The sequence below is a fragment of the Crocodylus porosus genome, unplaced genomic scaffold (genome assembly GCF_001723895.1).
Source record: "Crocodylus porosus isolate Cpor-Errol unplaced genomic scaffold, CroPor_comp1, whole genome shotgun sequence".
NCBI classification, from domain to species: Eukaryota; Metazoa; Chordata; order Crocodylia; family Crocodylidae; genus Crocodylus; species Crocodylus porosus.
Genome location: NW_017728932.1, coordinates 12,182,512 through 12,210,475, shown reverse-complemented (window position 1 = coordinate 12,210,475; position 27,964 = coordinate 12,182,512). Strand labels below are relative to the sequence as shown.

The window sequence follows — 27,964 nt, the reverse complement described above, 5'->3', positions numbered from 1 at the left end:
CTCAACCAACTTTAGAGATTTGACACTGCTCTGTGTCCATGCTCTTGGCTGAGCCGGAGATGATGTGCCCGATGTGAATGAACCCTGTGCGCTGTCGAGACGGAGGGTTAAAATTAAGCCACTTTTTAAGAGTGTTTGGAGCTGCTTCCCTTTCCCAGGGTTTAAGTCTCAGCCCAGCAGGTTTTGAATGGGGAGTTTGATGAAAACGTTTATAAACTGGTTATTGAAACGTGCCGTTTGCTGAGCTAGCCACGCACCCATGCGCCATAATGGTTCCCAGATGGTTTTTGGATCTACTTCAAGGATCAGCTATTTCAGGGAAGTCCAAGGTTTTTCCTCAAAAAATAAAAAAAATAGAAATTGGTGCTTTAACCAAAGGATGCCTTTACAGGCCAAAACGCCCTTCTGTTTGGCTCAGAGGGGCCCAGCTGGCTCTTCATGAGACTGTCCAACACGTGTCTCTCTCTTTCCTGTTCCCAGGTTCAATGATGCTGCTGTGTTGCTGAAGGCCTTTCCTTCGCGGGCGCCGGCGTGGGACTGCTGTGAGCCTGGCCTCTCTGTGGTTGCGCGGCTCTTCTGCTGAGGCCTCCTGCATGCCCCTCCATTGCACGCTGGATCGCTGGGCGGTGGTTTTAAAGGATGCCCACGTAATTTCTGGACGCCGAAGCCGGCGGGCGGTGCTGCATTCCCTGCCGCCGTTGCTGCCACCACCTCCTCTGCTGGGATCGGTCATCTCCTATTCTTTGCGTTGTCTCTCGAATAGTTTTCAAAGGGTCAAACATTTTCCAAAAACAGCTCTCCAAAATGACAAGCCTGTTCCGGAGGAGCAGCAGCAATGGCAGCTCGAGGAACAGCTCTTCTGCTCAGGAGCTCAATAACAGCCGGCCCAGCCGGCAGGTGCGGCGGCTGGAGTTCAACCAAGCCATGGAGGACTTCAAGACGATGTTCCCCAACATGGATTACGACATCATTGAATGTGTCCTGAGGGCCAACAACGGGGCCGTGGACGCCACCATCGACCAGCTCTTGCAGATGAACTTGGACGGCGGTGGCTATGATGACAGCTCGGACTCCGATGACAGTATCCCCCCCGAGGTAACGTCCATTACCCGTCCCATCCCCTTGCCCTTAGTTGCTGTTGATTGGCATCCAGAAAAAAGATGGGAGTTTTACCTGGTGTCTATAGGAAGGGGCTGTGCGGTCGGAGTCTGGGCTTCTTGCATTGATGTTTTCCTGGGTGATTTTTAGGGGGCCTTCTCATGCCTTAATTTCCTTATCTGCAAAATTGCTTGTAATAATGCACAGAAAAGGGGGAGGAAGGGAGGGCAAACTTCAATACCTAATACTTTAAAGCGCTTTGAGATCCTTAGAAATTGTCATCGGGCTCAAATTCAGCTGAGTGTTGAGCCCTGTAATGGCAAGAAACGGCACCATAGCCAGACCCGGCCTCGGGGCAGGAGTTAACTGTGTTGTAGGCACTGAAATCGGAAGAAGCAGGTCCCCTGAGTATGGAAGAGCTTTTTATTCTTAGTTTTCGGAGCAGTTTTACTAACCGGCCTTGACTTTGCTCCAGTGCTTCCCTTCCCCTCCATCAGATACGACACTCATCCTCCTTCCAGCAAAGATTGTAGCTGTTCTCCAGTCTTGACGTGCGTGATGAACGTAGGAATGAAACTGCAAGGACCCGAAATGGAGAATGGGTCAAATAGCTTCCTGCTGACATTTCCTGTGGAAATAATGTAGTGAACGGCACAGCTCGTACCCACTGACCCAGAAAGAGACGGGGAGGGTGAAATGAGGCTGAATCTAAAGGTTATGAGAGGGCCGAAGCTTGCTCTTATTGCACATGTCCAGCCCCCAGGTATGTTAATGCAACTTGTATGCTGTACCTGTGAGTCACGGTGTATTATGAGCCACGTTCTAGTCCACCTTAGCGCCTAAGGAGCCTGAGGTACCTACATATAATCCCCGTCCACCCTCCTCCAATCCCTGAAAAACCCTCACGTGCCTACTTTTGTGACACGCCAGGCTTTCGCAAAGGAGGGGCTTTTGCCACGCCTTCACAACTGGATGCCCGGGACATGTGGCATCCCGGTCTTATTGCGTGCTTCCCTGGGACGTGAGCTGGGTCATGCTGGCTTCCCCATTGAAAACCGTTGCCGACTCCTGGCTTAGGAGGTTGATTAGGATCTGGTCCTATGTACCTTTCTCTGTTTGATCCACGGAGAAGGCAAATCATCAGCAACCGTCTAGCTCTCAACCGTGAATGAGGAGCTTCTCATTGTCAGCCGTGGAGCTCCCTCTTTCAGTCTCTGGTGGCAGGCAAAATGATGGCCCTTTGCATTTGCAGCTCAAGGGTAGCCTTTCTGAGATCCCAGTGCTAGGGCATAGCAAACCACCCCTTGTCTGCTGTTGAGAGAGAGAGGCTGACTGCAGCATCTTCCTTTGCAAATAAAAACAGGACAAAATGCAATTCTGTCTCCCAGCAAGCATTTTCTTTAACCTCCTGGTGGAAAACGGCGACAGAATGGAACAAGAAAGAGGCTGGAAGGAGTGTACCTTTGCTGCGTGTCATGTAACCAGGTTGCTTGGATCTCTGGTTTGCAACAGGGGAGAAGAGATGCGGGACATGGGGAATAACGAAAGAATTGCAGTCTGGCCCAAGAGGTTTGTTGAAGAAAACAGCTAATAAATACAGGCACAAGCAGGCTTCCACGTAGCTCTGGTTCCAGCTTTGTCTACTTTGTTTACCAGGAAACCTGCTCTGTCAGGAACTATGCAGAATACAGAGCCATCTCGTGGCTTAATGGTATAATGGCAGATAAACGTATGGCGCAGCAGGGTGGGAAGCTGCCGGGTCTCTGTGGATTAGAACCAAAATACCAGAGGGGAAACCTTGCGTGCAGCGTTCACTCACTGGATTGCAAACTTGTTTTGCAAGCAAATAATTTTTTTTTTTTAATTCTTTCGGAATTGCAAAATGCAAAGGCACGAGGTTGAACGTTTCCCTCGCTGCTCGCAAAGGAGCTATTTTTAGGCTGCTCTTTTTTGACGGGGAAACGAGTCAATCGATGCCGATTTTTTTTTTTTTTTGGCCTTTTGTTTCATAAGCACAAAAAATGGGAAAGAAAAGACCTGACGAGAGGGATGGGGAGTCTCCAAAATGAGTATGGGAATAAAGCCGACAAGAGCCGTCTGTACATCACGCTTAGCGAAGTAGGCGGCTGGAAAACCGCTTCAGATTACAAGAGGCTCTTAAACTATTTATGGATTTAAAACATCCTGGCAAGATGAGAGTTTCTAGGGAGAGAGTCACAGCTTCTAGTGTCAAGGCAGTGGGATCTCGCAGGTGCGGGGGCCTGACCTCTTCTAATGGGATCATGTAGACGGAGGGTGCCGTGTTTTGAGCATCTGGGGCCAAAATCCTGGGAGCAGGGACTCCTGCATGACCTTGGCCATTGGGCCTCTTTACCTACTCACGGGGAACCTTTGGGCAGGTTAATATATTAGTATTTGTGAAGCACTTTAAGATCCTCTGAGGCACAGTGCTGGAAAAGTGTGAATTGTGGATGGTGGTGGATAGGTCCGTTAGTGATTGATGAAACATGGTAACGAGAGGTGGAGCCTCATTATTGGGAACTCCTAGGCCAGTGATGCTCAACCCCTGGCGCACATCTGGCCTGTGGAGCCGTGTCACCCAGCTGATGGGTCTGGAAATTTGGTGGTGAGACAGCAGCATTAATTGCCGGTCTCCTGCTGCCAAGTCATGGACCCATGGGAAGCCCCACGTTGGCGCACTAGATCATGCCACCACGTGCTGGGGTTGGGCTGGCACGTGGAGTTGGGCCGGCCATACCCACAGCTCGACCCTGCCCGTGGGATCTGGCCTGCGGACCGGTTCCCCAACATTTACCTGGTCCCCAGGGCTAGAAGGTAGATCACCACTGTCCTGGGCTGCTGAGTGCTGGGAGCTGTGTGGGGTGCAGATCAAGGGACAGATTGGTCTGGACAGGCTCTGCAAGCCCCCCTTGGTAGCCATCAAATGTCTAACAATTGAAAGCCTGGAAGAAAGACTGAAAGCAGGAACGGGAGTGCAGATCAGCGCTTTAAAACCTCGGGTTTTGAGGGGGAGACACCGAGCAGAGAATAACAGCTAGTGCCCCTGCCTCTTGGATGTATCCGAGAGCCCGTGGACGCCACCCGCGAAATCCTGGAGACGTGCAGAGATGAGCGAAAGGAAGGCAGCACCACAGTCCCACCCCCATGAGAGCTTTTCTTCCTAGTCTGGAAGATGGATCACTTGGCCAGGGCTAGGAAGAGGTTGAAACTGGGCTAGACGGACCTGTGGTCTGATTCGGTCTGGCATCACTTATGTTCTTATGACTACTTACTTTCTGGACCTCCCCCTCCTATGTGTCCCAGTGCTACACATCCGTGTGACAGTGCCTGTGGCTCTGTGACTAAGGCTGTGGTTGAATATGTTGGTCACAGCTTCATAGTTTCTAGGGTCGGAAACTATGGTCACGAAAAGGAAGTTGTGCTGCTCCTGTTCCCATGCTTAGTCAGTGTAGTCCAGCTGTGAGCAGCTGAGTATGTCCTGAAAGAGAAGCATCGGCCACGAGCATCAGAGGTGGAGGATCCATGTGCCTCCCCCCCCCAAACCATTTGTTCATGTGAGCTCAGCTCATTGTTTAAAACCAATATTTCCCCAGGGGAGCGAGGTATTGGCAGTCGCCCAGCTGCGGTGCTTATTAGGAAACACCCGAACTTTAGCAGCCAGTAGCTCAGGTGAATAGGTCTCTTGACCATGAGTGCACGGCTCTGGCAGCGCTTGTATGCAGCGTGTGACCTCAGCAGCTTCTGTGGAAATGCTCTGCAAAGTGTTTGTTCTCCGCGTGGAGTTGGCAGCGCCGAGTTACTCTCCACAAGCTGTTGTCAAGTGCGTGCGAGGTCGGCCAGGTATGCGGTGCTCTGGGATCAGTCGCATGGGAGGCCAGCCGGTCAAAAAATGCAGGAAGTTCAGGGAGAGGTGACGGCTGGACGAGAGCAGGCAGGCAAACACCTCGAGCGTGTGGCTGGTGCAAGTGTGAAGCCTGAGGGGTTTGTTTTAAACAGCACTTGAGGCCCAATCTGAAGCCCCCACTGACCCCCGCATGCCCTTCCTGAGGTCTGCACGTGGAGGACGTGGTAGCAAAGCGACCTGAAGTACTGTAGCTGCCTGGGGCATCTCATAATTACTAATGTCCGGCTAGAGATGCAGAGAGCCAAGATCGAATTTGAAGACCGTCACCCGAAGTGTCGCCTTTTGGAGGAGACTGAGAAGTGGGTCCTCACCCAGTCTTGACCGTTCCCAACGCTTCATCCAGGCCCTCTCCCGGGGGTAGGTGGCCCAGCCAGGTTCTCCATCTGAGAGTTGGTTCAGCGCCCCACAGCAGTCTGCACAGCTCAAGACTGTCCCAAGAGCCAGGTCTAGGTAAAGGGAGTGCTTGTGTTTGGAGGGAGCATGCCTGCCTCCACACCAAGTGGGGTGTGAAGTGCAGGCCTCCCTCAGCTGCTGATGAAAGGCTGTAAGGAGAGGGAAACTGAGGCAGTACCTGGGGGAGGGCAGCTCACCTGAGGCCATACCCGCGCCTGGTGCCAGCAGGCCAGGAGCACTCTTCCACAGAAGTCAGTAGGAGCTGAATAGCAGGGAAGGGAGCTGCAGTTACACTAGTTGCACACCCATGTTTGTTCTGCAGAGGTTTTGCGTCTGCCCTTTTCTCCCCAGGGAGCACAGATGAGGTAGCTGCGTTCAGCTAGCAATTTTCCCCCAATTTATGACACGATCTCCTAGAGCCCCAGCACCGAGACTGGCAGCCCCCAGATTAGCTGGCTTTAAAAAAAAAAATTAAAAAAAAAAAATGGTGTGATGGGTCCAATTCTGGTTTCACAGTGGTTTGCCCCCCACGGCTTCACACGAGTTACCCCTGCCTTCTGTCCCAATGCACAAGCAGGGAGGCACGGTGTGCGGCTGGGCTTTCGCGGCATGTCTTGCCTTTTCCAGGGTGTCTTCTGCCAACTCCCCGCCAGTCTTTCATTTCTTCTTTCTCCCTTTGCACAGATTTTGGAGCGGACTCTGGAACCAGACAGTTCGGATGAAGAGCCCCCTCCCGTGTACTCGCCCCCTGCCTACGATGTGCACGTGTTTGACCGGCAGTATCCCCAAGCTCCTCCCACCCCCCCTCCCAGGTAAGCACCACCGAGCTGAGCCCGCTTGCCATTAGCCCGTTGTCTTGTAGGAAATGAAGCGTCAGGAGGGGAATGCCTGTGCTACCGTGACGAAGAGCCTCTGGCATTGGGGTGCAGCCTGCCGTGCTGGGAGGAGCGAGGTTTTTCCCTCTGTGCACGCTTCCTTTTTGCAGGCTGGGACGTCTGAGCGTGCCTGGGAGATCCAGGCGGTGCAGATGGGTGCACAGGCATCGGGACACTTGAGGAGGGCCGGGCTGTGCTTGCTGGCATGTGGCTGAGGATGAAATCTTGTTGGATTGAACCATGGGGTCAGGGATCCCAGTCCAAGGAAGTGGAGCAAAGCCGGCTGGGTGGCAGGCTGGTTTCCCTTGGGACTTGCTGTGCACGCGGTTGTCTGAGAGATGTACAAAGTACTGGTCCTGGGAGTTTCTTCCGGCTTCCCTAACTTCACCTCTCAGTGGGGATGTGCAAGCGAGCCAAAATTTGGAGCTTGCGTTCAAATCTGAGCACGTGAAGCAGGAGTGGCCTGGGTATGAGTTCACCAGACGCAAAATGGGAGCTTGGATGAGCAGCACACCACTGCAATACGAGTTTCACCCCTGCCTTCAGTCCTGATGAAGTCTTTTCCCAGAAGAGGCCGTAGCACACCTGTAGTATGATCCAGATGAAACCCTGGTGTGAGCGGAGGGGAGCCGCCTTCCGTGCTCTCTGCTGTCTCACCACGGGGCTTTGACCTGAAACCGAGTGTTATTGAAAGGCAAATGGACCAGGCCCATTGCAAGGCTGCACAAATGGTGTTTGACTGCACAGGGGCTGGCTTCTCGCAGGATCATCTGGTGGGAGCTAATTGGGGCTGGGTGAGAAGGAGCCGGAGGAGATGAATGAAGTTCACAGCTGGATGGAAGTGTCTACAGGGGCTTCAGAAACTGAACAGCTGAAAAGCCGAGAAAGTAATTCCTGGACCGAGAGGAATGTCAAAAATTAGCCAGCGGAGATGGGGGAGCTTTGACTTCATCTGAAAAAACACCAGGTGGCCTCTCTCTAAGTGAGCCGATGGCTATCCATCTTGTAAAACTCTGACTTCAGCCTTTTGTTGTCTGTAGCCATAAACGCGAGCATGATGGAGATGGCGGTTACTTAATTAGCCCACGTGCTCTTGCATGTAGAGGGCCTACTGCATTTTTGGGGGCAACTTAGAAAACTGAACCGTGGAACAGATGTGCTTCTTACGAGCTGTCTGGGAGGTGCGATTCAGCTGCAATACGTGCCTGCTCGCGAGTTGGTGGAACAGGTCACCGCGGCCAAAAGCTCACGTGGCTTCTCCTTTGGCTCGGCTGGGGGACACCTGGAGTAGTTGGGGCAGGGGACCCACGTTGTGTCCCTTGTTCCACGGCCTCAACAGCACATGTCATCCTTGTGAAGTCCCATCTGGATTTGATGCGTCTGCCTAGATGCATATAAAATTGAAAGGCCAAAGGGGCCAGGAGCTCACCTCCTGTGCACCAAAATTCCCTATATTATCTCTGTCACATGGAAACACACGTCCCAGTTGCAACAGAGTCTGTTGATGCCCAGTTGGCCTCATCAGTCATCTTTGGGCCCACGGATAAAGCAATTATGGAAGACAACCGTCCTCAGCCGTGAGGGATTGCTGAGGATTGCCTCTGCAGTGAGCCGTGGAGTTTAGTGAATAAAAGTGTCGCTTCCAGAGAGGCATCCAGTCTGGATTTTAAAGACCTCAAGAGATGGAGAGCCCGCTACCTCCTGTGGTAGCATGTCCCCAAATGGTTACCTGCTGGAAAAATGCGTGCTTGTTCTCTGGTTTCATCTACCGGCTGTAGGATCTTGTTCTGCCTTTCTCTACCAGATTAGAGCCCCTTAGCACTTAAACTGCGTTCACAGGGAGAAAATATCACGCCTGCTTTTTTGCATTTGTTAGTGTATTTTCCATCTCTCCTTTCTATGATCCCGAGAGTAGCAAGGTGCTTATTACAGCCCCACATGAAAAGCCTGGTTTCCTCCTAAAACCTCGGACAAAAGGTACAGTGGAGTAGCAACGGGTATGTACGACAGATCAGATCCTGTGCAGTAAGTCTCTTCTGTAACTGTGTGCACTGGGGTTTGGGCTGAGATGCTGTCCAGCGACTTGAGGACAGCTGAGGCCCAAAGGCTGCTCTTACGATGCACAAAGTGGAGCGGATTCAGCTCAGCTTTCATTTTAGAGGCATGGGCCACAGAGACACGGGCTGTGGAGCTGGGTTTATCCGCAGTCACCCTGGGCTGACCTCGTCTGAGTCGACTCCATAAGAGCAGCTGGAGCAGGCGGTCGCTCTGGGGAGCGTGGTGGGAGGTTAATAGATGTGGTTCGCTAGTCCAGCCTCGTGCACGGGTGGAGCCTTTCAACGAGCACAAGCACCCTTTGATCCTGGTGTGGCTGTCCTCTGGGCTGTGTCGGGCACCCCCGGCACTCGGCGAAGCGGGGACAGCCAGCATGCCGCAAAGGGACGTTCGAAAGCAGCCGGCGCCAGGGAAGAGGCTTTTATTTGTTTTCTTCCCCGAGCGTAAGTGATAATGAAGACGCTGACATTCACACGCAGTCATCATCACCTCCTGCCGCCTTCGCCGACTTTGACGCTTCGCTGACAGCTCTGGAAATAAAATCCGCACGCGGGCGCGCACACATGCGATCAGAGGTGGCGATAAGGCCTCTTCACGTGGATATGAAATCTGCCGGCGCAGAGATGTCCTCTCACCTTCCTCCTCAGCCCCACTGCCAGCTCTATGTCTTCTTTCAAGCAGCCACATTTGCTCCCCGCCAGCTTCCTCCCCGATGGATGCAAATCAGGTCTGCGCTGCCTTTCTTCCTTCCAAAAATGCCTAGGAACCTGATAACGAGAGCATCCAGATGCCTCTCTGCATCCTACCTGCTGCCTGCCACCCTTAGGCTGTGAGCTCTCCCGGGCAGGGATTTACTGCTTTGGTGAGTGCATCGTGCCTCTTCTGCAAAGCAGCTTGTAGGCTGGCATGTAAACAGGTGCTAACTGGGGGAGTCCTTGGTGCAAGAAACAAGCCCATTGAAGAAATGGGGTGTTTGGAGGTGGTGGAAGAGGAAGAAAATCTCAGGAGAAACGGAATAAAAAAAACGAAGAGGTTTTCACACTCCCAGAAATTCAGGGAGCCTTAATGCCAGTAGTGAGGTTGTGGCGGGGGGTGGTAGAATAGCCTCCCAAAAGCAGGGAGGAACACAGAGCACCTGAGTCAGTGCCGAACCCTGAAATAACCAGACATTTTTAGAACGTCTCACGATTGTCAGCCTTTTGCATACTTTTTGGGGGCCGGATGGGACCTCCCATTCTGATTTGAGCCAAAGGTCGTTGAGAACCGGGTCCGTCAGCATCTGCAGAGCACGCCGACGCGTTGCAATGATTGCTGCCTTATCCTGTCGTGTCTTTATTTTTTTCCCCCCCGGCCTGCAGAATTGATATCCAGACTTCCTCCGGCCCTCCAGCGCCGCGGCGGTACAGGAACTGGAATCCACCGCTCCTCGGCAACCTCCCCGATGACTTCCTTCGCATCCTCCCCCAGCAGATCAGCAGCGTGCAGGTGAGGAGAGTGCTTTCAGCATCTTAAATGCCCTGGGACCCCAGCTTCAAATCATGGCAGGGCTGCTTCTGTCCTGAAGTAGACAGACTGAGTAAAGCGCCTTGCTGTGAAGAGGTGAGGGGCAGCTGGGGATGGGGACTGTAGCCGAATTTCCCTCTCCCTTTCTGTCGTATCACGTGCTGCGTGCTGGCTGGCGTCCCTCGCCGCCCGAGGCAGCTGTGTTCCAACACGATGTCCTGAGTTACTGCGCTGGGGCTTCGGCGTCTCGGGCTCTATTACCTTTCTGGGAGTAGGAAGTTGTCAATTCACTGGGCTCAGCGTGGGGAGGTCCTGGTGCCCTTTTCCTTCCTCAGTAATTGTATGCTTTTGCTTGTCGCGGCCCTCCGAGGGTAGCTGCAAATCGGATAGATGCCACTGGTGGGAGTGGATACTGCTTCCCCTCCCCATCTCACCCTTGCAGGCTTCCATATTGTTCTGCCTCCCTTATTTCCAGCTCCAGTGTTTTCCCTTCCCAAGAGAAAAGACTCTTTCCTCCTGATAACCAGCTCCTGAGCCTTAGCTTGGCATCTGAGGGCCACACCAGACTCGTCCTTCCTCCCTAGCCATAAGGACCCCGTGGGCCTAGCAGTGACACCCGTGAGGTCCAGCCATCTTAATTGATTGGGATTTAGTCATCTCGCAGGGTGAGGAGGGACAAAGCACAGGGGATGCACCATGTCAGCACCTCTGCTGCTGAGCACATGCTGGGTTATGGAAAGGGCTTTCCCACTAGAAATAATCTTCAAGCATGGTCAGAACAGAGCAGGGAAGGTGGGCAGAGCTTGGACCACTGCTACCCAACCTGCTGTTGATGCGCAGAGACCTTTAGTTGTTCCAACCTCTGTCCCACGAGCCAGGATTTCGCTTCGGAGAGCACTTGGGCTTATGCTTTATCGAAGCCACTGTTACTTAAACACACGCTCCCTTGCTTTGCTGAATCAGGGTGTGAAGTCAAGCAGGACCGCCACTGCGATGTGCGAGAAAAGGCTTGCACTGACTCTCCCTTCATGTCTCGTTCCTGTCCAGAGCTCGCAAAGCTGCCATCAGTCGCTGTCCTGTGAGAGCAGCCAGAGGTCCCAGGGCTCGCTGGAGCAAGAGAGGAAGTGGAAGCAGTACCTGGAGGACGAGCGCATTGCCCTCTTCCTGCAGAACGAAGAGTTCATGAAGGAGCTCCAGAGGAACCGGGATTTCCTCCTGGCCCTCGAGAAAGGTGACTCGAAGCATTTCTGTTTCTGCTTCCCGTGTGTGGGTTCCTCCTTTCCTGCCATTTCTTGCCCTTGGGCCCAAAGTCTTTATGGCCTCATCTTTTCCACCAGTGAAGAATGCCGCCAGGCCAGGACGGCAGTGTTTTCTCTCTCCTGCTGCACCTGCTCTGCGTGGGGGGCGATGGTGGAGAATATAACCCAGGGAGAGCTTGATGGCAGGAGCGTTTTCCCGGGTCCTTCCGTCTTCTGCTAACCGGGTTTAGCAGCTGGTCCCCACCCACCGTGAATTCACTGCCTCTTTCCCACCAGCCAGTCCCTTTCACAGTTACGAGACCTACAGAAATCACTGGATAAAATCCTGTCCCCAGTGAATTCAGTGGCAAGGAATGTCACTTCTGCTTTTTGGCCGACCTCTTTCCAGGGAAATGAGCAAAGCACGTCATCAGCTGTGGTCTCCCCTCCTAAATGCTGGGGCTTAGCGGTGCACCATTGTCTCCCAGATGTTGAGGTTTTGATAGTTTCCCATTTCACCACGGCTTTCTCTGTGCCTCTGACATAAATGAGTTGGATGTGATCAGCCCAGGTGTTAGGCAAGTACATCTCTGTAATTATGCAATCACAATCTCTGTACTTCTAAAATACTTTGGGAGTCCCTGTAGCCTCTGTGTAGTGGGTTTTGACAGTTGTTAGCCAGCAGCTTGTCTGATGACACTGCAGGGAGAAGTTAAGGGGTTTTGGTGGTTTCATTTCTCTTGAAGGATGAGCCCGTCCCTTCCATTTCTTCTCTGCTCTGTCATTTTAATTCTCAACACACAAGGCTAATATATTCCCCTCACCCGTCATGGTACCTGTCACTCGAGGGTCTTGTTCTTGGTTTGCGAAAGCTCGTTGTAATGCTTTAATTTAAATGCTCTTCCTCCTATCCATCAGCGGCAGAAAATCAGCTGCTCGGCTTATGATTTTCATTTTGCTTCCTTTTAGCAGGATAAGATGAACGTTTTCAATTTGCCTGTCTAAGCTGTCAGCAAAGTGTTCGTGCTGTGCGAGGCTTTGGAGGGGTGAATAGAAAGCACGCAATATAGCAGGGCGGAAATGATGCAGGCCCTGTGTGATAAATTGCATTCATTGCACAACCTGACTGCAGTCCCTAACATGCTCTCATTGATCCATCTCTCCCAGGCTGGCTTCCACAGTCTGAACCTCCGAGCAGCTTCGGACAGACAATCCTTTACTTGCAGAGGCAATCCGTCACAGAGACGGTCCAGCTTCCTTGAATATCTGGGCTTTGCTTCTCAGGGTTGCACTCTCCTGAGGTCCTGCATGGCCCAAATGGTGTCAGCAAAGGGGTAGGCGGCTTTGTGGTTCAGGCATGGGACTTGTACTCCAGGGATTTGGGTTCAATTCCAAATAGATATATTATTTTCAATAAATAATATCCTTTATTCTGTGTGTATGCATATATGTGTGTGTGTATACACTCTTTCACACACGCGCGCGTGCGTGCAGAGCAAAAATGGAAGGTCCAAAACCTCAACATCTGGGAGACGGTGGTGCACCCCTAAGCCCAAACATCTGGGATGGAGACCACAGCTAATAGATACTTTTGTCCATTTCCCTGGGAAGAAGTTAGCCAAAAAGCAGAGGTGAAATCCTTGCCATTGATTTCACCGAGGTGAGGATTTTATCCAGCGCTTTCTGTAGGTCTGATAACTGATTACCGGTTACCAGACTTACAGAAACATAATATACAGACACATGCACACAGGCTGAGTTAACTCTGCTACTGGACCCCTACCCTCCATTATAAAGAAAATGGCATGTCTCCGAAATCTAGATCTACGTTTGGATTGAACGCACGCAGCCGTGTTGACCTGGAGTTTTGGTTGAGTTCGGAGGCCCTGTTTTCAGAGATGTGAACATCTTCTTCTGTCACCACTAGGATTCATGAAGTGACAGGAAGTTACTTTTTTCAATCTTTTCTTGCTAAGAGTTTTCTTGGGGTTTTTTTTGTTTTTTTTTAGAAGCGAAATGGCATCAAAACCGAAATACTTTTTTTTGAGCATTTATTTCTTTGCACAAGTGACCTATCAAGTCTATGCAAATTTCAAGAAAAATCCTATGAAGCCAAGTCCAGTCATAAGCTCAGTCATTAATTCCAGCTTTTCAGAGATACTGAGCATCTGCAAATTCCTGTGGGTTTCAGAGGCCTTACGGGGCACGTCAGCACCTGAACAACCTTATTTAGGTGTCTTTACGTGGACTTAAAAGTGGCACACCTAAGTCTGATTTTGTCTAGTATGTTTGCATGGTCAGATTTTATTTTCCTTTTTTTTTTTTTTCCATTCACAAATCCAAGATCTAGGTGAAGCTGATACTCATCCGCCAACGAAATGCGATTAGTGGGTGTCAGTCCATGTTCCAGTTATCCATCTGTTCACTCCTAAACATGGTCCCTCAAGGGATATGGCACGATGGCAAGACACATTAGCAAGTTTAGCTGTGCTACTGGCCAGGTTGTCCCTACGCTTTGAGAAAGGACTGCAGCCTTCAGGGCTGTCAGCTCAGCCCCCCTTGAAAACAATAACCTCCAAATCTTGCCCCCAGCCGCCTTCCTCATTGGGACACTTGTTACTCTGAAGCTGCTAGATCCTGGCAGTGGATGCAGAATAAATGCGTGGTTAGAGAGAGACGAAGGGAGTGAGTGTACGAGTTCCAGATCAAATCGAGTGTCTTTTTGTTTTTCAGATCGATTGAAATATGAATCAAAAAAATCCAAGTCAAGCAGCGTTGCCGTCAGCAACAATTTCAGTTTTTCTTCTGTAATATCAGGTAATCTACCAGGCGCGGGTGAGCAGAGCTTCCAACCACTGGGATCTCCCGGCACCTTGTGTATTTCTAGGGCTTCAGTGACTGAGGGTCTCCACAAGGACAAGTAGCAGGAGATGAAATATCCCCAAATATCCCAAATCCTTTCTTCTCTCAAAAGCTCTGCTATTCGTGGCCAGGGAACATGACCAGCAGAGAACTTTGCTTTTGTCTTCTGTGAAATGGGTAGAAGTTACGGGTGAGCGCTTCAAAAGCCAAAGGAGCAGTGGACAGGTTTAACACCTGTAGAGAATCAGGGGGAGTTCAGCACCCAGTTCCTGCTGGTGCTTGGAAAAGCTGCCCCGTCAGCCTCCTTTTCCATGGAGGAGATTTTTTTGAGCGTTATATTTCTTGCTAGAGCTCCTGGGCATGAGCCCGGTGGTGTGAAAGATGGTGGTGAATTTCTGCTAGGTTCCTTGCTTCCTCCTGGTAGAGACGGTCCCCGGTGTGCAAAGTCAATAGCACCTGCCCTGTAGCAGTCTCAGCAGCTACAAAGCTTGGGCTCCCATCAGATCCACCCAAAGGAGCCATCGGATCCGCTTAGATCCACTCAAAGGAGCCATCAGATCCGCTCTGTTCTAGACCTGTGGTCCAATGCGTGCCTCAAGATTGGATCAGACGTCCAAGACTGAAGCCACCAACGTGTTGCTGCCCCTGTGCTCGAGTCTCAAAGCATCATTTTCCCCAGTCCCTAGTTCCCTCCTCTCTTACCACCCTTGGCGACTTAGCTGTGGCAGAAGAGCAGATGAAGAAAGCAGAGAACTGCGATCTAGCTCCCAAGCGTAACAAAGCAGCCCCTTGTGTAGCCCGGAGCGGAGAATCGGCGTCGGAAGGCATGACGACTGCCTCTGAGTAATCCCGATTAACCTTTGTCCTCAAACGCAGCAGCTGCCCCGAAGGACAGAATTAGTCGGTGTCTGTCAGTGTCTTCGTGCTCAGTCCGGAGGGGGGGCCAAGGCAAATGCAGCTATTCATCGGGGTTGACGTGACGGTTCTGGCCAAGCTTATGGAATTTCAATTGTGCCCAAATTTGATAAGAAGGGGAGGGCCGGGGGAAGGGAGCACAAGGACACAATTAACAAGATCTGATTCACCCGGATCAGCTGCCGGCACTGGTACAGCTGAGACTTCTAAACTTTCTCCATGCTTAATGAGTTGGATCTGTCTGCCGGGGTGGTGGGAATGATCTGGGAGTATGAGCCGGTAATGAGCGGAGGAATAAAAGGAACAGATGGGGTAAGCTGGGGATGTACGTTGCAAGGGCAGCGAGGGTTGACTGCAGTTGCCCAACTCGGCATGGACATTAGCCGGGGGAGCCCTGTTCTCCATTGCCTTGTCTCTTTTGCTCCCATTGGCACCAGTGTAGACTTTCAGGCCGGGGTGGCAGCCGTGCCAGCCAGCCTGATGTCAGCGTGCACAGGTGGAAAAGATATTGAGGACTGGTGATATGAGTCCCTGGACTGAGCTTCTCTGCTGGGATAAGTCACCCCTTGCTCTGCTGAAATCAGCAGAGGACCCGGTCTCGGTCTTGCACCCGTCTCATCAAAAGCCTGTCCCGATCTTAGCGGAAGAGAGGCCCTGTGTCTGCTGACCCCTCTTCTGCCACCCAAAACATACCCCAACTGGCATGGGGATACTCAGTCTGGCCTGTGTCATGGAGGCAGCACAGACTTGCCCTTTGTGCTTCCCCAACAGCTGCTATTTCTTCCCTCATCTCTGTTCTCTGTCTGCGCGCTCATCTCTCTGCCTTGTTCAGCCCAAGATAGCGGTGCTTGGCAGCCGCTTCGTGCCAGGGCTGGAACTGGGTCATAGCGACCTCGCCCCCCGAGTGACCAGATGTTTGCATTTCAGGTGACGTAGCTCCCTCCATAACCAGTGAGGCCAGCGGTGCTGTGTCTGAAGATGCCTTATTCAGGGACAAATTGAAACACATGGGAAAATGTGAGTTTGTTTCCAGGCTCCATATGGGCAGAGGGGAGGGTGAGCAGGGACGGCAGGGCAGGCGGGAGGAGGAAGCCCGGAGGAGTCTTCGGCACCAAATTGAGTGCTATGGCACTCTTCTGCCAAAGCAGAGCGCGTGTATGTGTATGTGCCGGCGAATGGGCCGTGATACAAAGACCTGGCTTTCTGACCTTCGTGTTTGTCAGGCCCCTCTGTGAACCAGACGGGGCCCGTGGGCAAAGCGCGTTCAGCTGCAGGTGGGGCTGGGTGCTTGTCCGCGTGGCAGCTTTGCACTGTGATCGGCCAGACGGCAGCTGTCTCGGGTCTGCAATACCATCTCCTAGCAGAAGCGCAGTCAGAGCCGTCGATGAAGAGGGTTCCCAGGAGGATGTAGGTCCTGGGTGCTTTTGCTCTCCAGCTCTTCCCAATCCCCCCTGGAAAATGCTGGTGCCCTTAGGCAGGTAGAGGTAGCAGGGTTGGATTGTCCTCTCTCCCCTTCTTCCCACCTCCCCGACTCAAAACGGATGAGTCCAGAGGTACAGAGGGAGTAGCGGGTTCGTCACCGGCAGGAGCTGAGCTGGCTAATTACTTGGACCACTCGGACCTCGTGTCTCCTGCATATTGCGACCTGTATCCGTCTGCCTTTGATGTCTGTAGCGTACAGTGCAAATCTGTGACCTGCCTGGCGTTATGGTTCTTGGGAGTGGAAGCAGTGCCTTTCTAGCTTCTGTTTTAACTACTAGGAGAGAAATGGGGAATTAATAGCCTCTCTTCCTGGTTTAATTCTTTCTTTCCAGCCAGCCACAGGCTGGTCTCCTGTTGCAAAATTAGATTGGCACTCATGGACTCTGACTCACAGGCTACAGTGAACTGAGCTTCATTTAGTGCGGGGAAGATTTTGCCTTAGTCATGGGCCAAGAATGTCACGAAACTCGCAGTAAGAGTCGGGCTAGCCAGACCTTTTGTTTAGTAAATCAAATCCTTCCCCCCAGGGATCAAATTATAATTTTTTTTTTCTGGACACTGTAGCTGGTACTAGGGCTTGGGAAAAGTGTATTGTTCCTGGGCTTCCTAAGGCAAAACACTAAGGCATTGTGAATCCTGCATTCAAATAAGCAGATTCATTTGGATTCGGTCACCTCCCCGCCTCGCTGCCCTGCGGTATGCAAAGAGTTAATTGTCCTAACGAGGCACCATTCGAGCTTGGCATCGCTCATCACCATTGTCTGGATGGCTTATTATTGAGAGCGAACCTCTCACCTGCCGCTTTCCTTTCAGCAACACGCAAGAAGCTGTTCGAACTCGCCAGGGCTTTCTCAGAGAAGACCAAAATGAGGAAGTCAAAAAGAAAACACTTGTTGAAGCACCAGGTGTATCCTTCAGCCTGCACGGGATCCTCCCGTGTCCTGATCGCACAGAGGTCTCTGTGACCGAGTCCCAGCTCGGGGGTCAAAACTGTGATGCACGTGGCTGGAGAGGGCCGCAGCCACCCTGACCGTCCACTAGACATGGGGGGTGGGGAGAGCGATTCAGGCTAGCTGAAAGGAAGATTATGGAGGGAAAGGCCTGGTAGGAAAAGAAATTAAGCCTTGAGATGGAAAAATTTGCAGGGGAGAGGGGGAAAAAGATCTGCGACACACTGCTTCAGTCTCACGTAAGCTCTGACACTCTCTCTGAGGGGCTGCACGCATGATGTGTTCACGCTAATGTAGTTTGTACATGGGTCTCCTACAGCGAAGTATAGTACACTGGGAGGCAGAGTGGACCGGTCAGCAAATTATGCCAGGGTAGCATCTTGCAAAAGGTGCCATTACGGAGCCTCACTATAGGGCAGAAAGGGAGCAGGGAACAGCCTGTTTTTCTTGGGCAAATACTGTGCCAGGATAAACTTTGGGCAGATGGTGCCTACATCAGTATAACCATTGTATAGTTTTACCCTTTGGTGTTTTTTTCCCAGAGCAATCGAACACCAATTAGAATAAGTTGCATAAACGTAGGGTTTCTCTGTTAGTCTGCTCCTTTTTTCTCCACTGGTATAAAATGCATCATGTGCCCAGGCTCTAAGACTGGCAGGGGTGGAGATGGATCTGCTGTCGAGGAGGGGAATAACAGTGGCTGTAACCAGAAGGCACGTACTTGCAAGTCTCACATCTCAACCTGTAACTGCACCAAGTGTATCGACATTAGGGATCTGTGGGACTCTGGACCCTCTCTAATCTTGGCTTGTTTGGATCTGGGGTCTGGATTGAGCCTGTTTAAATGGAGCGACTTGTCCTCGATCCCTTAAAACTGTGTTGTCTGGCAAGCATTTCCCTCGAGGCAAGTTAATCCCAGCAGCCTGCGTGCATTGGATCGTTGTCATGCCAGTCTTGGCAAGAGGAGCCCAGAAAGCAAAGGGCAGCTCTTCCTTTTGTCCTGTCTCCTTTGCCTTTGCCTTTCTCTCTTAGTCGGCATGCAGGGGCTCAAAGGAGGCCGGGGGGGGGAGGCTTTGCTTCCCTGTGTACACGGGCAGTAATACCATTCAAAGCACGGTGGTGGAGAAACACTGTCATTGCATCGACTCTGGCTATATAAGCCAGATCTTGGACAACACATGGGCAAACTGTAATGGGAAACATACCTTGGGAACCACTCTGGGGTTAACAGTGATGGGCTGCCTGCAAGGGTATACTTTGCTATGCTGTTGCGGCGGGCCAGGCCGTTGGGCATTTTTCTTTAACAGAGCCTGCAGGCTGGGGACCGGGGCATCCACAGCTAATCTTCTCGACGATGTGGAAGGACACTCGTGCGGTAAGGAAATGCCCTGTTTCTGCCAGAAGTGAATCATGGGCTGACTCACCCTCTCTGTTGTTGCGCGTGTGGCTGGGTGGGCCTCTGAATCGCGTGGGTCTGAGTGTCAGAAATGGAGTATCCTCCCCGGAGAGGTGTCTTCCTGCCTGCCGTGACCTCAGCCACGTGGCGTTGCAGTTGCCTTGGGCCACGTTGGGCTGCACCGTCTGGGTGACCGTAGCAGATTGAAAGAGGAAAGCTCCTGCCCAAGGCATGGAGGAGCTTTCCCAAGCCAGAGGAAAGAGCAGGAGGTCCTCCTCTGTTTTGAATGATGCTTCTCTGCTTTCTCCACACTTCTGCTACTTGAATGGATAACGGGTGCTTCCTTGTCCAGCCCCCATGAAAACTCAGGCATGAAAATAGCTGGCTGGGAAAGTGGTTTCCTGTCTGGGAAACTTCCTGAGATTCCAGGTAGGGGTAAGAACAAGAGATTGATCCATCCCAGGAGCCAGGCGGTTGAGGCATTTGTATGGGACACGAGAGGTCTAGGTTCAGGGTGGTGTCCTGAATCAGGGAGAGCTGGGACTTGAACCGGCTTGAACTTGAATCGGCTCCTTCTTCTGTTCCCTTCCCCGGTGAGCTCCAGGTATCCAGCCCACCCCCTTGTAGCAAACTGGGGCTCCTTCTCAGAGGACCGGTGACCACGAAGCAGAGGGCAAGGAGCACTCTCTCAGCTTGCCTGGGCAAAGCTGGGGGTACCTCTCAACAAAGTGGACCGCTGTGGTGAAAGGGGCTGGGTTGACAGCTCTGGGATTTGAAGTCCTTTATTAGCCTGCATGGCAGTAACAGCAGCAGGGGAGGTGGCCCTGTCCCCTTGCCCCGGAGAACACCAGGAGGGGTTAGACAGGGGGGGTAGCCTGCGATTCATTCAGGCCTTGGCCTGTTGGCTGAGATGGGCAAGAAAGGGGAATTTCGTACAGGTGGGTGCACAGGCAGTAGGAGATGGGATGACGCCTACAACTCATTTCTCAAAGGCCACTGCGCAGCCATCAAGCAGGGACCACTCTGTCACCACTTGCCTAGGGCAGAGTCAGACTGGTGTCCTGGCAGCGAAAGGCACCTCTGTTATTCTGCCAGCCCCTTGTGCCACTGCCGTGACAGGACACCCGACCATGACATGACACCCAACTTGCTTAGGCGCAGGGGAAGAGTCTCCTCGGGGTGTGACGAGAAAGTTTCTCTCGTGCTTTTCAGATGAAGACTTCCAAGCGAGGTGGCAGCAGCTACACGAGGAAGAGGAAACACCGAAAGAAGGGCAGTAAGTGGTAAGAGCTGCCTTGAAGTCAAGTGCCACTCATTACAGAAATTGGCTGGGCTATGCTAGGCTACCCGCAATGAGTTCCAGGCTCGGTTGGGCGCCTGGAGCCGACAGACGAAGCACATGCCTCGGAGCAGCCAAATAATCCATTGCAGCTGCCAAGAATCAACAAGGCTTTTTGTGCCTTGTGAGTCCTGTATTAAGGGCAGAAGTTGGGCTCGGTGCATACAGCCTGGTGCAGCACACCTGCGTGCCAGTGGACGTCAGCCACAGGGCTTAGCCCTCTGTTGCTTCATTGCATACCTGCCTGTCTCCCTTAACAGCTGCTAGGTGGAGAGCAGCAGGGCTGCAGCCCCTAAATAGAGTCGCTTTGGGATGAAGTCTCCATTCTGCATGAGCTCTGAGGGCAGGGCTCGAGTAAAAGGTGCCATACTCCCGGCCCCGCAGAGGGGAGGTCCACACCAGTGCAAATAGGTTGGTGGAAGGGTCTTCTCTATGGGCGAGAGGGGAAGTAAGTCCTTAGGGGTAATTAGGCTTTTTCTCTTGGCTGAGGCTGCGAATGAGGGATCCAGTGCAACACAGATTTTTTTTTTTCTTTTTTTTTTTTTTTTTTTTTCAATGCGAATCCTGCACTGGGAGGCCCACAAAATGCATGGTACTCAGGACACCCAGTGGATGGGGCTTGCTGGAGATGAGGAAATTCCCAGTCCGCAGAAATCTCGTGTTTCCTGTTGCAACTGGGTGTGCAAGATCTGTATTCCAGTTTGCAAGGAAGGCTGCCAGGCCAAGTCTGCCCTGCTCTTTGTCTTCCATTGAGAACGTGTGTGTGGGTGGGCTTGGCATAAAGTTATGGATGAAAACACGCCATGTATCCATGCCTGCCCATTCACACGCATCAAGCTCAGTGATTATTTATGGCTCAGTTTAACAGCATCCACTGCAGAGTGACAGGCTTGATGGCAACAGCCATGCATGAAGCTGCTGTGACTAAGTATGCTTTTCCCCCTTCTGTCTTCTCTTTTCTAGATCCCAGATCCATTACCTGAATTGGGCTTTATGGCTGGAAGAGAACTTATCAAAGGCTTAATAAGAAGATGACTGAACAGGAGAAAAAAAGCAGTCCCTTGGCTGTTTTTTCTTCTCCCCTGCTGTTGTACTCTTTTGAAGTACAAGTATTAAAATGAGGCACAATGTTTTCTGACCAGGGGTTTGAAAACACCTTTTTCCTCTTTAGCAAATCCAGCCAAAAATCAGCAGCTGATCTGAATTTTTCTCGATCGCTGCTGTGAAGATAGTGGATGTCAAGCTTATGGGAGTAATGGTTGACTCCTCACTCTCTGATACATGTGCTGTTCTGATATGAATTCAAAACAACAGTAATAATAATAATAATAATAATAATAATGCAGCCAAACCTGAGCCCTGGCTCAAGCATTTTTAAACATATCTCCGTAGCAGTGTAACCTTACTCTACGCACACGAAAAAAGACCTACAAAATGTTGTTGTTTGCCACTAAGAGTAATGAGCTGGGATTCAGGTCAGGTATTGGTCAATATGAATTCTCTTTTTAAAAGAAAAGGCCTTCTTTTTTTTCTTTTCTTTTTTTTTTTTTTTTTAAAGACATCTTACTTTGGATGCAACCTTTTGCCTCAGGCATTGATCAAAACTGCCTTGAAACATGCACAAAGCTGGGACTGTGTTTTTCTGTCCCATTGACAACCTTTTCTTGCTTTGTGTTGCTGCTCCTACGATATTATGGTACCGTTCCCGAGCTGGAATGAAGGGTGGATATTGGAGCAGTTTCATTGTCACGGCTGATCTCTCAACTAGAATGCGTCTCATGAGGTCTTGTTTGGCCAGCTGGCTTCTCCCTCGGCGGCAGAAAGTACGCTTGATGAGCATGGTTTTCGATGGGCTGGGAGTGTAGATGGGGCCTTGCTTGATTTTCCGCCACCCCCCGAGCTTGTTCATCACAAGCCAAATCCTGTTGAATGGGCAGTTTTGCTGTCGGGATCTGGATTTGGCCTCGAGTGAGATGCAAATGGCTCCTCGCCCCTGGGTCCCACCTGGTCCTGGCACATCTGTGCAGAGACTTGGCCAGGAGGTTTCAGAGCGTGAGAAGGTGTGGTTGGCCCGGAGTTTACTGGCTTCTTTGGAGGGAACTTGCAATCCCATGTCACAGTCGAGTGCTGTGAAGGACTGGAAAAGCAGCACTAAGATCATTTTAGCTGAAGGGGGAACTGTCAGGCCAAAATAATCCTCATGCGTTCGAACCACAGGGTCGATTGTTTGGTCCGAAATAGCTCCCACGAGCCAGTTTTGCCCCTCTTCGGCAATATTGTCTATTCTCAGCCTGGACAGTGAAAAGAAACCAGTCAAGTTTCTCTTTCTGGCTCTCATGCACTAGCACAAATGTTACGACATTTGGGTTGCAAATGGAGCAGGGGGACGAAGAAATCCAAGCAATCAAACAAACAAAAAGCTGTTTTCATTGCTTTTCTATTGGGCTTTGTAACAAAAGCCCAGGCTGCGGGCTTTCAGTCTCCCTTTGGAAATCTGCTTCAGAATCTGTAGGCCTCTGAAGCGTGTGCCAAGTTAGATGCTTTTTAAAAGTTGCTGAGCATGAGGTTTCTTGCTCCATGCACCTGGTGCTCAATCAGCCTATACTCTTGCTGCCTGCAGACTTAGAAAAACGAGGGTGCGAGAGCGATGTTTGGGAGATGCCATTAAGGCCAACTCATGCCCTTGGCGGGGAAGAGCATGCACACACGCACACATGTACATGTGTACACACACATGCACACACTTGTGTCAGTCTCTCAAGTGACGCATCCTTGTGGTGTGGCACGTTATTTGGACGCTTCCTTAGGATCTCAGCTGTCTTGGGTACGTGGTTTCTGTGGGCTCCTGTTCAGAACCTGAGCCGCTTCGAACAGTGCGGTTCACTCGGGCATGATTTAAGTCACAAAGTGGGCAGGCGTTGTGGCCCTCCACCAATTCCTAGGGCCCTCAGGCTCTTCCAGCGAAGAGCCGGGTCTTGGCATCTTCACTGTTTTCTTTTTAAAGGCCAGGGAGAGGCGCATCAATGAGTCCTTTGGTAAAATCCCCTGAATGGAAGGAGAAACGTTCCCCCTCCAAGGCTAGAACAGCTCCAGATGATGTCAAGCTCGCTTAGACGAGACTCCAGCGGTTTGGAGTCTGCTGGGCTATGCAGGATGTGAGGCTCCAGGAACGTCCTTTGCAGGCTTTTAAGGGAAAGGATGTGACTAAGGTGCCAGATGCCCGCAGCTCCCTGTGAAATCAGCAGGCTCTGCAGTGCCGAGTGCCATCCGGGATAAAGTCCCACGTTTGGGAAGTGCGTGTGCATGCGTGTGCACATGGGTACGCACGTGCAAATTACTGAGCGTGAAGCTGGAACCGCACCACTGGAAATAAAATGGCTTTTGGAACGGGGAGAGACTTTTATATATTCCCCAGCCTAGAATAGTTAAGGCTGTTTTTTTGTTCCTTTTTTTCCTTTTTCCTATCCTCAGTTGGCTCCCTGTTTAATAAGCGTTTGCCTGTTCCTCTCTCCCGATCCAGAGCAGCTCTGCCTGTTTGGAAGAGAACCAAGCTTGGAATTAAATCAGCTTGTAAATGTTCCAGCGCCTCTTGGCTACCGAGGGCTTAACTCTGAGCTAAGTTTCCATCAATGCGAAAGGCATGAACAGATGATCAAACAGAAGCTCAGACTCTTGCTGGTAGGAAATTTTACAGCCTGTCCCAAGAGAGGAGCATTTTTCTTAGGCAGGCTGGTCTCCGGGCAGTGCAGTGCTTCAGGGATGTGAGGAAGGGGAGATAACAAAGCACCTGTCCCCCCGGACATGTGTTGTACGTTTACAACCAGCGCGGGTGCTCAGTGTAGTGCAAGGGCCCCTGAAGTCTTCTCCCGGCAGAGCGTCCCTTGTCGTCTTGTGCAATCGGGTTGTATAACAGCCGGGCTGCAAGGAGTCATGGTAACTAACATGACGTTCAACACGATTTAGCAATCTGTAGACAAGGACAAGTCGGCTTACTGTCACATCATCTAATCACAGGTAATGCTACCCAAAGCATGGGATTAACCACAGCTAGGTGGTAAACACAGTTCATTCCTGCCTAGACTGACCGCTAGGACATCAAGTTCATGTACGCAGCTCCTTAGAGCCATGTTGTCAGCATACCCTTCATAAAAGACCAGAGGCAGCTGGCTGCCCCCTCCTCCCTCTCCTTGGGCTGATCTCAAGCTGTCTTCATTATGGGTACAAGCTACTGAGCATCATTTACTCCCTTCACAGCCAACTGGGAGGCTCTTACATTGCAGGACATCCCATCCCAAGGTCTGATTCCCCATAGACCCAAAGTGTAGATATTAAAAAAAAAAAAAAAAAAAGAAGCCAAGCAGTGTAGAGAGCATTTAGTGGGTTTAAGCGAGTGATTCACTAAAGCGAATGGGAGAGGACTAAGGTCGTTAGGCAGCATTCTTTAATTGTGTACAATGGGTGTCAGGCTTCGAGTGAGATGTAAAGGCGCTTTGTTGGCACATGTTGCTCAATATGTACCAGCTCCTACGAGTTCTTCGTACGCGCGGCTCAGGAACGGGTTAGTGACCTGTGGTCCACAGACCATACCTGCCCCGCCAGCTGACTGCATCTGGCCAAAGCAGCCAGAACATCGGCTGCAATTTGGCGGCAGGGGATGTTGACGACACCGCAGCAAGGTGGCGGGGTGGGGGACGTCGGACCTAGCTCCATTAATTCAGCCCATCGCTCCTAAAAGTTTGCTGATCTCTGCTTTAAGGCACACTGCCTTGTCTGTGTCTCCGTAGGATACGTCAGCTAATCCAGTCTAACAGCAAACCGTACAAGCTCCTACTTTAGACAAAGCCGTTCTGAACGACATAACCTGGTAGCCATTTCAAAACGTCCAGGGGGTATAAAGTATTGCCATAGCAGAAGAAGAGTGATTCTCCCCCTCTCCTTTTTTTAAAATTCAGGTATAACAAATGGAAAGGCTGCTATGAAAGGCTTGAAAGCCAAAACGCATTTCTTCTATAATGGTGTACAATACTCAGTGACCTTTGTATTGCTTCTCTACAAAACGAACAAAAACCCTCCCCAAAATAAAACAAAAAAGACTTCTGTGACGTTTGTGAGTGTTGCTATTTTAGAATTTATTTCCATAAGTGATTTTTTTCTTAAAGATGTTTAATAGTAATTCATATAATAAAGTCACGTTGTACTCTTACTGCTTTTGGTTTTCTTTGCCTTTGATTTTTTTTCTTTTCTCTTTTTTTACCAGCAAAGGTGAACCAGAGAAATCGAAACTATGAGTGAAGCCAGTTTGTTCTTCATTCTAGTTCCAGGCACTGCTCTTAAAGGTTAATCTGGTAGAGATTATTATTTCCTTTCAAACAGCGAGGCTCTCGCAATCCTTCGTATGTCCGCTTTCCACCTCGGGGCTTCGCGGAAGCAGAAGGGAGGACTTCTGTACACAGCCTGCCTGCTGCAGAAGAGCCCTAAAAAGGCTCTTTCAATTGCATTTGAATGAGTGTCGGTCAGAAAATGGGCTTTTTTTTCCTTGGGGGAAAAAAGGGCTAATCTCGCAGGACACACCTCAGTTTCCCCCTTGGCCTTACAGACTACACTCGGTGTAGAGCAGGGGTCGGCAACGTTTTTGGACAGAGTGCCAAAAACACCTGCAAACTCGGACCTGCTTGTCCAAGGGGCCGGGGCCGATGGCAGGGGAGCCACGAGGGGCCTGATCCTTGTGGTGACGCAGCCCCGGCCCCTTGCCTGCCGTCCACCCCAAGGCGCGCAGGCCAAGCAAAATGCCCGTGCCAGGGGTTGCCTACCCCTGGGGTAGAGATACCTGAGTTACTGGGTTACCAGAAGCAGTTTAAGTACAACAACACAATGCTCAGAAGGGACCTAATTTGGCCTGCAGCCCATAGTGTAGGCCAACCTTCGGGAAGGGAAAGAGGAGAAATGGAGCCTGCCCCATAGAGAACGGGGCCACGGGGGGTTGTGACACCCTTTCCAAATCAAAATGGCCCAGTTGGCCTGGAGTGCTGGCCAGGCCAGGGTTTTTTCCCTTTCAAAAGCAGGCACCATTTGTGGGGTGGGAGAAAAATGGTTTTGTTTAAAAACCTCGGTTTTTTTGTCTGATATCAGTTGCAACAGAAAACATATACGCAGGCCTAGACGGGGGGAGTGAGAGAAGGTGCACAGCCTCGGTTAAAATTTTGACTCAAGTTCCCACCCCCCGTTTATGGTACAGGAAACTTTTAAGCCCGCAGAAAGTTTTCCTGAGAGGAAGCAAGAGTCATGCTCTTCCTCTTCCAGAAAGATGCAACTTGCCTGGGCTCTTGAACTTAGAAGGACCTGCATACTGGTGTTCGGGATGGGAGATATTAGTTTTGGTGGCTTTGGTTTGCTCATGACTCATGGCCGTGCTTTGGGAGGGTAGATCCCGGATCAGGGAAACCATCTGAAGCCTGGCCCAGGAGGTGGGAGCTGGGCAAGGTATTCTTCGCCAGCACGGGACCCCACTGCCAAGTCTTGCAAGAGGTCAGCTTTCATCTTTGGCATGGAGGTCAACAGCTGGTGGCTACAGTGAGAGCCAAATGAAGCCACATGTCCCGGGGACCTGCAGTCCCCCCATATCGAACGGGTATTGACCTTTCGTCCTCAGGCTCGTGCTTGGACCAAGGAGGCTACGAAGGGATTGCAAGGTGAGTGAGGAGGTTTTATGTCTTTGTTGGTGTAACACAGCATTGCCACTTGGCTCAAGGCAAAGCCCCTGCGCTCCGGCTTTGCTCAGCCTGGGAGAGGAGATTCAACCCCGGTGACTTAAGATAAACGATGTTATGCTGAGGAATGATTTCCCAGTTAACACGGATGATCTTGGCAGCTGCATGCTAGCGTAGGGGGCACGCAGCAGGCATCCATCCATTTCACGTGAGAAACGTGGGGGCGTGCAGGCCGCGAGCCAGTGCAAGGGCTTCCACTGAGTTCAGTGGGCATTAGTTGGGCTCTTTGCCAGTGAAATCAATAGCGAATCTTCTGTAACTAGGGTTTATTTTCCCTGAGCAAAACTGGCTCAACCACCTTGAGATGAGCCCGCGGTGCGCCTGTAGTCAGCTACAGCAGCGTGGAACGGCATTCGATAAAAAACGTGGCGAGTTACCCACTTAATTCTGAAAATAATAGGTCTCTCGGGGCTGGAGTACGTGCAGTTTCCTTAAACTATTTCATTATCTGTAATACACCAACTCCTCCATGTCTGTCAAATATACAGCAGCCTGGCTCCAGTGTGCTGTCTCTGGGTGGAATGGAAATAAATTTATTATAATGCATTATTTCTGAAATATGGGTTATTCGTGTTCAATGCTGCACTTTGTGCTGAGTGTCCAGATTGGCACGTCGTGAACACTGCTGCGCTTCCTGGTAGCGCATCTCGACATGGATGCGAACACCCATGCGTGGGGTTCTCCTGCTTTGAGATTTGTTTCGAGTTCGAGCTTCAACTGTTTCCCTCCCTCCCCGAAATCCTCGAGGGGAGCTGGCCAACTGGGGATGCTACTGGCAGGTCTGAGGCCTGGCCCCCCCAGCGACTCACAGCAGCAAGTCCTGCTCTTCTTACCCAACCCTTGCACGTGTCTGCTCACCTGGGCTGTAGCAGACACCAGCGCGGTGGCTGCTTTGGCCAACTGCTGCGGGCTCATTAGGCTTTACTGGCCTTTAAGGCATTGTTGGCTTCTTATTCTTGCCAACAGTAGCACCGTTAAGGCATTGGGGAAATAGATGGCTCCCGAACTCATTGCTTTTAAATCTGGAGGAGCCCTGGGTTCACTATGTGGGGGTGTTTGGATACCCCCACCATAGAACTAGGCAGGTGTCTAGTTTGATTCATCAAGACCAGCTTTGGTGGAATAGGGAGAACTGCCAGCCTCATTGGCATGGTGAGCATTTGAGA

At 51.2% G+C, this 27,964-nt stretch overlaps 1 protein-coding gene across 2 annotated transcripts in view; it reads left to right on the top strand.

Moving 5' to 3' along the window:
• Positions 1-25,234, top strand: part of CUEDC1 (CUE domain containing 1) — a 76,097-nt gene extending 50,863 nt beyond the window's left edge. For both annotated transcript variants that reach the window (XM_019545608.1, XM_019545609.1), the window contains exons 2-11: positions 481-1,095; positions 6,101-6,228; positions 9,705-9,831; positions 10,897-11,080; positions 13,821-13,904; positions 15,792-15,881; positions 17,160-17,253; positions 18,613-18,671; positions 19,905-19,975; positions 20,995-25,234. In XM_019545608.1, the coding sequence (XP_019401153.1) occupies positions 805-1,095; positions 6,101-6,228; positions 9,705-9,831; positions 10,897-11,080; positions 13,821-13,904; positions 15,792-15,881; positions 17,160-17,253; positions 18,613-18,671; positions 19,905-19,972 (1,125 nt within the window). In that variant the 5' untranslated portion in view covers positions 481-804 and the 3' untranslated portion in view covers positions 19,973-19,975; positions 20,995-25,234. The remainder of the gene's footprint in view (positions 1-480; positions 1,096-6,100; positions 6,229-9,704; positions 9,832-10,896; positions 11,081-13,820; positions 13,905-15,791; positions 15,882-17,159; positions 17,254-18,612; positions 18,672-19,904; positions 19,976-20,994) is intronic.
• Positions 25,235-27,964: the final 2,730 nt, after the last annotated feature.